This window comes from Cherax quadricarinatus, chromosome 31 (assembly GCF_038502225.1).
Source record: "Cherax quadricarinatus isolate ZL_2023a chromosome 31, ASM3850222v1, whole genome shotgun sequence".
Lineage (NCBI taxonomy): Eukaryota > Metazoa > Arthropoda > Malacostraca > Decapoda > Parastacidae > Cherax > Cherax quadricarinatus.
In genome coordinates this window covers 24,784,641-24,794,640 of record NC_091322.1, presented here as the reverse complement: position 1 = coordinate 24,794,640, position 10,000 = coordinate 24,784,641, and the positions used below count along the sequence as shown (strand labels likewise).

Below are 10,000 nucleotides of genomic sequence, written 5' to 3'. Positions count from 1 at the left end.
TTACCGACAAGTATGGTAGAGTGTGAGGTATTACCGACAAGTATGGTAGAGTGAGAGGTATTACCGACAAGTATGGTAGAGTGAGAGGTATTACCGACAAGTATGGTAGAGTGTGAGGTATTATCGACAAGTATGGTAGAGTGTGAGGTATTATCGACAAGTCTGGTAGAGTGTGAGGTATTACCGACAAGTATGGTAGAGTGTGTGGTATTATCGACAAGTATGGTAGAGTGTGAGGTATTACCGACAAGTATGGTAGAGTGTGAGGTATTATCGACAAGTATGGTAGAGTGTGAGGTATTACCGACAAGTATGGTAGAGTGTGAGGTATTACCGACAAGTATGGTAGAGTGTGAGGTATTACCGACAAGTATGGTAGAGTGAGAGGTATTACCGACAAGTATGGTAAAGTGAGAAGTATTACCGACAAGTATGGTAGAGTGAGAGGTATTACCGACATGTATGGTAGAGTGTGAGGTATTACCGACAAGTATGGTAGAGTGTGAGGTATTATCGACAAGTATGGTAGAGTGTGAGGTATTACCGACAAGTATGGTAGAGTGAGAGATATTACCGACAAGTATGGTAGAGTGTGAGGTATTACCGACAAGTATGGTAGAGTGTGAGGTATTACCGACAAGTATGGTAGAGTTAGAGGTATTACCGACAAGTATGGTAGAGTGAGAGGTATTACCGACAAGTATGGTAGAGTGTGAGGTATTACCGACAAGTATGGTAGAGTGTGAGGTATTACCGACAAGTATGGTAGAGTGAGAGGTATTACCGACTAGTATGGTAGAGTGTGAGGTATTACCGACATGTATGATAGAGTGTGAGGTATTACCGACAAGTATGGTAGAGTGTGAGGTATTATCGACAAGTATGGTAGAGTGTGAGGTATTACCGACAAGTATGGTAGAGTGAGAGGTATTACCGACAAGTATGGTAGAGTGTGAGGTATTACCTACAAGTATGGTAGAGTGTGAGGTATTACCGACAAGTATGGTAGAGTGAGAGGTATTACCGGCAAGTATGGTAGAGTGTAAGGTATTACCGACAAGTATGGTAGAGTGAGAGGTATTACCGACAAGTATGGTAGAGTGAGATGTATTACCAACAAGTATGGTAGAGTGTGAGGTATTACCGACAAGTATGGTAGAGTGTGAGGTATTATCGACAAGTATGGTAGAGTGTGAGGTATTACCGACAAGTATGGTAGAGTGAGAGGTATTACCGACAAGTATGGTAGAGTGTGAGGTATTACCTACAAGTATGGTAGAGTGTGAGGTATTACCGACAAGTATGGTAGAGTGAGAGGTATTACCGGCAAGTATGGTAGAGTGTAAGGTATTACCGACAAGTATGGTAGAGTGAGAGGTATTACCGACAAGTATGGTAGAGTGAGAGGTATTACCGACAAGTATCGTAGAGTGTGAGGTATTACCGACAAGTATGGTAGAGTGTTTGGTGTTACCGACAAGTATGGTAGAGTGAGAGGTATTAGAGACAAGTATGGTAGAATGTGAGGTATTTCCGACAAGTATGGTAGAGTGTGAGGTATTACCGACAAGTATGGTAGAGTGAGAGGTATTACCGACAAGTATGGTAGAGTGAGAGGTATTACCGACAAGTATGGTAGAGTGTGAGATGTTACCGACAAGTATGGTAGAGTGAGAGGTATTACAGACAAGTATGGTAGAATGTGAGGTATTTCCGACGAGTATGGTAGAGTGTGAGGTATTACCGACAAGTATGGTAGAGTGAGGGGTATTACCGACAAGTATGGTAGCGTGAGGGGTATTACCGACAAGCATGGTAGCGTGAGAGGTATTACCGACAAGTATGGTAGAGTGAGGGGTATTACCGACAAGTATGGTAACGTGAGAGTTATTAACGACAAGTATGGTAGAGTGAGAGGTATTACCGACAAGTATGGTAGAGTGTGAGGTATTACCGACAAGTATGGTAGAGTGAGAGGTATTACCGACAAGTATGGTAGAGTGTTAAGTATTACCGACAAGTATGGTAGAGTGAGAGGTATTACCGACAAGTGAGGTAGAGTGAGAGGTATTACCGACAAGTATGGTAGAGTGAGGGGTATTACCGACAAGTATGGTAACGTGAGAGGTATTACCGACAAGTATGGCAGAGTGAGGGATATTACCGACAAGTATGGTAGAGTGAGAGGTATTACCGACAAGTATGATATAGTGAGAGGTATAACCGACAAGTATGGTAGGGTGAGAGGTATTACCGACAAGTATGGTAGAGTGAGAGGTATTACCGACAAGTATGGTAGAGTGAGAGGTATTACCGACAAGTATGGTAGAGTGAGAGGTATTACCGACAAGTATGGTAGAGTGAGAGGTATTACCGACAAGTATGGTAGAGTGTGAGGTATTACCGACAAGTATGGTAGAGTGTGAGGTATTACCGACAAGTATGGTAGAGTGAGAGGTATTACCGACAAGTATGGTAGAGTGAGAGGTATTACCGACAAGTATGGTAGAGTGAGAGGTATTACCGACAAGTATGGTAGAATGAGAGGTATTACCGACAAGTATGGTCGATTGAGAGGTATTACCGACAAGTATGGTAGAGTGAGAGGTATTACCGACAATTATGGTAGAGTGAGAGGTATTACCGACAAGTATGGTAGAGTGAGAGGTATTACCGACAAGTATGGTAGAGTGAGAGGTATTACCGACAAGTATGGTAGAGTGAGAGGTATTGCCGACAAGTATGGTAGAGTGAGAGGTATTACCTACAAGTTTGGTAGAGTGAGAGGTATTACCGACAAGTATGGTAGCGTGAGAGGTATTACCGACAAGTATGGTAGAGTGAGAGGTATTACCGACAAGTATGGTAGACACATTTTGTCCAGGGGAGAGAAAAACCTTCCTTACAGTCTTGTTCGCCCTGTAAGGACTTTTATTAAGCTTATCTTTTCACTTGATAACATTCTATCAAGGGCGAAACGTTGACTCCCAACGAAGGTTTTAGCCCTTGCGCCAAGACGTGCAGGCAACAGCTGAAGAATGAGGACATTTATGTATATAGTTGAGGGAATTTATTCAAGAGAACGTTTCGCTAGGAATAGCGTCACGAAGCATTCGTAACTTGCATTAATGCTATTACGTACAGTTTTGGACATTTATCCAAGAAAACGTATCGCCAGTAGCGGCGTCATCAGATCTTTTAGGACTGTTGAAGCCCTTGGGTTGTTACAGACATGACGAAAGCCGAGGTGAAACAGTCTTGGACTTACTTTTTGTATACGGGCGTGAAGGCTGTGTTGGGGATGGAGGTGGTGGCGTTGTTGTTGTGGGTGGTGGTGTGGGAGCTGCCCCCTTGGTACCTTTGATGGAGGGATGTGTCTCCGACTGAGCCTCCTCCGGGAGCCGCTAGTTGAGCGGTGGAACCGCGGGAGCAGGAGGAGAGGCCGCTGCCACCCATGCTGCCGCCGTAACTGCCAGAGGTGGATGAAGCTCCAAGGAAGGCCCCAGAGGACCCCAGCAGGCCCTGGCCCTGCTGGCCCTGCTGGCCCTGCTGGCCCTTCACGTTGGGGGGTGTCTGGGGTGGGGTGTCTGTGCCAACGCCGTCACTGTGGCACCGCAAGAGGTATTAGAGACTGGAGTGACACTCACCACAGACGGAAAACTGACACATACTACCAATGATCATGAAGATAATTCTTAAAAGGAATGACGACTCTAAGATATAGTGCTGTCAATATATATATATATATATATATATATATATATATATATATATATATATATATATATATATATATATATATATATATATATATATATATTTAAAGATTTAAAGATTTGGAAAATTTATTCCGACGTTACGGTCCGTCTTGGGCCATTGTCAAGTCACAACTGAGCGAGAGGAAAGTATCGTGACTTTATTTTCTTCCTGGAAGACATCCTTGTGCGATATGTAAAAAAAAACATAAGTGAGAGGAACGATTTTCTAAATTATAAACCTCTCTAAACTCTCTAAATTCTAAACCTCTCTGAAATCTTTAAACTATAAACCTCTCTGAACTCTCTAAATTATAAATCTCTCTGAACTCTCTACATTATAAACCTCTCTAAACTCTCTAAACTATAAACCTCTCTGAACTCTCTAAACTATAAATCTCTCTGAACTCTCTACATTATAAACCTCTCTAAACTCTCTAAACTATAAACCTCTCTGAACTCTCTAAACTATAAATCTCTCTGAACTCTCTGAATTATAAACCTCTCTGAACTCTTTAAACTATAAACCTCTCTGAACTCTCTGAATTATAAACCTCTCTCTAAACTACAAGCAGAAAAACTCCTGAGAAGATTTCCCTGGAGAAGGTAGACTTCTCTAAAATCCGCTGTGACGTTCTCCATGCTCCCCTCCTCTCCTTACACTAATCATTAATCTATTGTGTCTCTGCGATGGGATCAACACCAGCTAATCACCTTAAACCTGCTGTAACTCAACAAATATCTGATCTCAGAATTATTACTCATTCAGACTTAACTAAAACAGTATTTATACTTTCTACTGTGCATGCCATGTCTACAGGATACTCAGTATTAACGTTCACCTAGAGTTTAAGTTCTGTCTGGAGGGTTGCGACACAACACATGGACGCAGTACAAGAAGCAAGAACATCTTTGGCACATTCTTTGGCACATTCTTTGGTGCATTCTACAAGATTGATGGACTGAACACATCGACTCCAGGCTGAGGGACTGATTACCTCAAACTCCTCCTCTCCTTACGCCTTTCTACTCTGTATTGGACTGATGAAGCCACTGTGTGGCGAAACGTTTCCTGAATAAAGGTTCCCATATGTTCCATAAGTGTCTCATTCCGAGTGTACGTCTCACGCTATTTGTCAGCTCCATGCAGAAAAAAAAGGACCCCAAAATTTGGAAATCAATACACAAATAACGTGCACATAGAAGAGAGGAGCTTACGACGACGTTTCGGTCCGACTTGGACCATTTACAAAGTCACACTGTAAATGGTCCAAGTCGTCATAAGCTCCTCTCTTCTATGTGCGGGTTATTTATGTATCGTTCCAGTCACGGTATTGTGCCTTTTTTTTTTTTTTTTGGTTATTTTGGAAATCACTACCTGAAAACTCCAAGAAATTTCCCCATCAGCCAGTATCTTTACAATTATTGTTAAAAAATGACTTATTATATTCTAATTCTCACATAAATGCTATAACCATTGTCTTTATGTTAATTCCAATGCTTTAATTTCAACAACCTAATTTAACTACATCATAATACACATGTCATCGATTTTATTTCATTGTAATTCACCATTTTTTTTATTTTCAACCTGGCAGGCTGTATTTACTTAGAATTAAATGGATAATAAGTCTTAGGACTAATTTGTTGGAAATTCATTTTACATAACTAAAGCCTACTATTGTATCATAATATTTTTGTATTATTATAAATGCCATACTTGTATTGCTCTACAGAAATAAATAACTTACATTTAAATGTTTATTTATTTTTAAAAAATGACCCCTCAGTTAGGTTAGATCAGTAAATTTCTGTATTGTACAAGCAGTCTAGTCAGCTGTTAGGATTGTTACATCCTATCATTATCGCCAGCGAGGAGCCGCAGCAGACCTCCTGTTTACACTCTTGGGATCCCCTGAGGAACAAACTGGTCGGGCAGATTGCGTTCACTGCAGTGTTGACGTGTACTTAGCTCTGTGAAGACCTGTTTGCGCGCTCTCTACGAATTGAAGCAAGATGCCCTCCATCGAGCAACTTTACCAACAGCTTAAGGAAGAATTGAGGTTGGCGAAGGTGGAGATTCTGCGACTGACCAAGGAAAACAAGAAGATTCGTAGTAGTCCTCCTGTTTTGAGTCCTCAGGTCAAGAAGGGAAACTGGTCAATGGCTGGACAGCAGGGAACGAAGTTGACGATCAAGAAGACGAATGGAAAGGTAGAAACGATGAAGAAGAAAGAGACTGCCGGGGAAACTGTTGTGGAAACATCTAATACATTCTCAGTGCTACCTGACGAATGTGAGTCGACTACTGGGAACGTCACGACGAACGACATCAGGGAAGGTAAGAATATTGTTGTTGTTGGGGATAGCCAAGTTAGGTATATGGATAGGGCGTTCTGCTTGAAGGACAGGAGTAGGAGGATATTGTTAGCCGTCTGGATGACATCATGAGAGGTAATGGGAGCAATCCTATTATCTGTCTCAGTGCTGGAGGCAACGATGTTGGCAGACGTAGGAGTGAAGACCTGATTAGCAGGTATAGGTCAGCAATAGAAATAATTAGGAGTAAGGGTGGGTACCCTATCATATGCGGTATTTTGCCAAGAAGAGGAGTTGGAAATGAATGGTTGTCCAGGGCAATTGGTGTCAATTGCTGGCTGGACAAATACTGTAAGGAAAATGCGGTAACATTCATTGACAACTGGGACATCTTCTATGGCAGAAATGACATGTATGCCAGGGATGGGGTTCACTTATCTAGGTCTGGGGTGGTAGCACTGGCGACTGCAGTGGAGGGAGCAGTTAGGACTTTAAACTAGGAATAGTTAGTGGTATGGGTTTTGGCAGGAAAACAGTGAAGTCCCAGTGTAGTAATATTACAAATTCTAGGGGAACTAGTAATAAGCAGAACGAGGTAGATATTGAAAAGCCAGGGACTTTGGGTGATAAGGACAGTGATAGGTTTAGTAGAAAAACAGAAATGAGCAGGAAGGGTAAAGAGAAAGGAGAGTCTTTCAATGTTTATTATGCTAATTGCCGTAGTGCTAGGAAATAAGATGGACGAGTTGAGATTAGTTGCTGGTGCAGGTAACACTGATGTATTTGCCTTAACTGAGACGTGGTTTAATTCAAAAAGTCGGGACATGCCTGCGGAATGTCATATTCAGGGTTTTAAATTGTTCCAAGTAGATAGAAGTATCGGGAACGGGGGTGGGGTGGCATTGTATGTCCGAGATCGCTTGAACTGTTGCATAAAAACAGGTATTAAGTCTGAAGTAACACATACAGAGTCTGTTTGGATAGAATTTTCAGAGGGGCATGAAAAACTGATTTTAGGAGTGATATACCGTCCCCCAAACTTAGATAGGGACCAAGGGAGACTACTATGGGAGGAAATTGTTAAGGCCACAAGGCACGATAATGTAGTAATTCTAGGAGACTTTAACTTTAGTCATATTGATTGGAATTTCTTGACAGGGAATTTAGAATCATACGACTTCTTAGAAGTAGTTCAGGATTGTTTTTTGAAGCAGTTTGTGACAGAACCTACAAGGGGAAATAACCTGCTTGACTTAGTTATGGCAAACAATGAATCCCTTGTTAATAATTTAGAAATTTCAGAGGAACTGGGTGCTAGCGACCACAAATCAATTACACTTAGCATTGAATGGAAGTACGATAGTAGCGATAACTCAGTAACAGTCCCAGATTTTCGCTTAGCAGATTACGATGGGCTTAGAGAACACTTATCATCTGTTGACTGGGGTAACGAAGTGAGCTATCAATATGACAGTTTTCTGAACACTATACATGCTGCTCAAAGAACGTTTATCCCATATAAAGAAATTAGATCAAATAGAAATGATCCAAAATGGATGAATAATAGGCTCAAGTATCTACTAGAGCATAAGAAAGGAATTTATAGGCATATCAAAAGAGGTGAGGGTCATCTTATGAATCAGTATATTGACATTAAGAGGGACATTAAAAAGGGGATAAGAAAAGCTAAAAGGGACTATGAAATTAAAGTTGCTAGGGATTCTAAAACTAACCCAAAAAGTTTTTTCCAGGTCTATAGAACAAAAGTTAGAGATAAGATAGGTCCCCTTAAAAATAACTATGGGCACCTTACTGACAAAGAGAGTGAAATGTGCTCGATTTTTAATAATTATTTTCTCTCAGTTTTTACACAGGAAGACACTAACAATATTCCAGTAATTAATTTTTATAGTGGGCTAGAAGAAGATAAATTATGTAACATCACAGTCACTAGTGAAATGGTTGTGAAGCAGATAGACAGACTGAAGCAAAATAAGTCGCCGGGTCCTGATGAGGTTTTTTCAAGGGTTCTTAAGGAATGCAAAATGGAACTCTGTGAACCATTAACTAATATTTTTAATTTATCTCTTCAAACAGGTGTAGTGTCTGATATGTGGAAGATGGCTAATGTAATTCCTTTTTTTAAAACAGGGGACAAGTCGTTACCATTAAATTACCGCCCAATAAGCCTGACCTCAATTGTAGGCAAATTACTAGTCAATTATAGCTGAGATTATAAGAAGCCATCTCGATAAGCATAGCTTGATTAATGATACTCAGCATGGATTCACAAGAGGCCGGTCTTGTCTAACTAATTTATTAACTTTCTTCAGTAAAGCTTTTGAGGCTGTTGACTACGATAAAGAATTTGATATTATTTACTTAGATTTTAGTAAGGCTTTTGATAGAGTTCCGCACCATAGACTGTTAAAGAAAGTGGCAGCTCATGGCATTGGGGGAAAAGTGCTCTCGTGGATCGAGTCATGGCTCATTGACAGGAAGCAGAGAGTGTCCATAAATGGGGTTAAATCCGAGTGGGGATCTGTAACAAGTGGCGTTCCACAGGGATCAGTCTTGGGCCCGTTGTTGTTTATAATATATATCAATGATCTTGATGAGGGAATTACTAGTGATATGAGCAAATTCGCCGATGACACAAAGATAGGTAGGATAATTGATTCAAACGTAGATGTTATGGAACTTCAGGAGGATTTAAACAAACTCTATTCTTGGTCAGAAAAGTGGCAGATGCAGTTCAATGTAGATAAATGCAAGGTTCTGAAGCTTGGGAGTGCCCATAACCCTAGTACTTATAAGTTAAATGATGTAGAACTTAGCCATACAGATTGCGAAAAGGACTTGGGGGTTATGGTGAGCAGCAACCTTAAACCAAGACAGCAATGCCTAAGCGTACGTAATAAGGCAAATAGATTACTGGGGTTTATATCAAGAAGTGTAAGCAACAGAAGTCCAGAGGTCATACTGCAGCTTTATACATCATTAGTAAGGCCTCACCTAGATTATGCAGCTCAGTTCTGGTCTCCATATTACAGAATGGACATAAATTCGTTAGAAAACAATCAGCGTAGGATGACTAAATTAATACATAGCATTAGAAATCTTCCTTATGAAGAAAGATTGAAGACTCTTAAGTTACATTCACTTGTTAGACGAAGAATGAGGGGAGACCTGATCGAAGTGTATAAGTGGAAGATAGGTATTAATAAAGGGGATATTAATAAGGTCTTGAGGATGTCTCTCCAAGAGAGAACCCGCAGTAATGGATTTAAATTAGATAAGTTTAGATTTAGAAAGGACATAGGAAAGTATTGGTTTGGAAATAGGGTAGTTGATGAGTGGAACAGTCTACCTAGTTGGGTTATTGAGGCTGGGACTTTGGGTAGTTTCAAATTTAGGTTGGATTTGAGTGGGACTTTCACATCAGAGCTTATTTCTTGGGTGGCATTGAAAATTGGGTTGGGCAAATGTTTTGTTAGTGGGATGAATTGTAAAGGACCTGCCTAGTATGGGCCAGCAGGCCTCCTGCAGTGTTCCTCCTTTCTTATGTTCTTATTTTCTTATTATTTAAAACACTATTTTTCAAAATACACAGAGAACTTTACACACTCCATTATCCAGCGTATACATGTCTGTTTCCAGGTATATACACATCTGTATCTAGCAATATACACTCCTGTATCTAGCAACATACACACCTGTGTCCAGTCATATACACACATCTATTACCAGACATATACACACACACCTACATCCAGCAAAATACACACCTGTCTCTAACTTAATACACACCTGTAGTAAGCTATACAATCACCATTATCCTGCCAAACACACACCTGTATCCAGACATATACACACCTGTATCCAGCCATATACTGAGCGGGGTTGACGGCAGACATGAGATGTGT

The 10,000-nt window shown here is 40.6% G+C and overlaps 1 protein-coding gene across 1 annotated transcript in view; it reads right to left on the bottom strand.

Annotated features, from left to right (window-relative positions):
* Nucleotides 1–3,171: 3,171 nt before the first annotated feature.
* The window catches only part of LOC138853488 (homeobox protein caupolican-like), a 7,254-nt gene continuing 425 nt past the window's right edge, over nucleotides 3,172–10,000 (bottom strand). Inside the window, exons 2-3 of the mRNA XM_070090401.1 lie at nucleotides 9,951–10,000; nucleotides 3,172–3,604 (exon numbers count right to left, since the gene is read on the bottom strand). The exon at nucleotides 9,951–10,000 is cut by the window's right edge and continues 198 nt beyond it. Coding sequence (XP_069946502.1) covers nucleotides 3,265–3,604; nucleotides 9,951–10,000 — 390 coding nt within the window. The 3' untranslated portion in view covers nucleotides 3,172–3,264. The remainder of the gene's footprint in view (nucleotides 3,605–9,950) is intronic.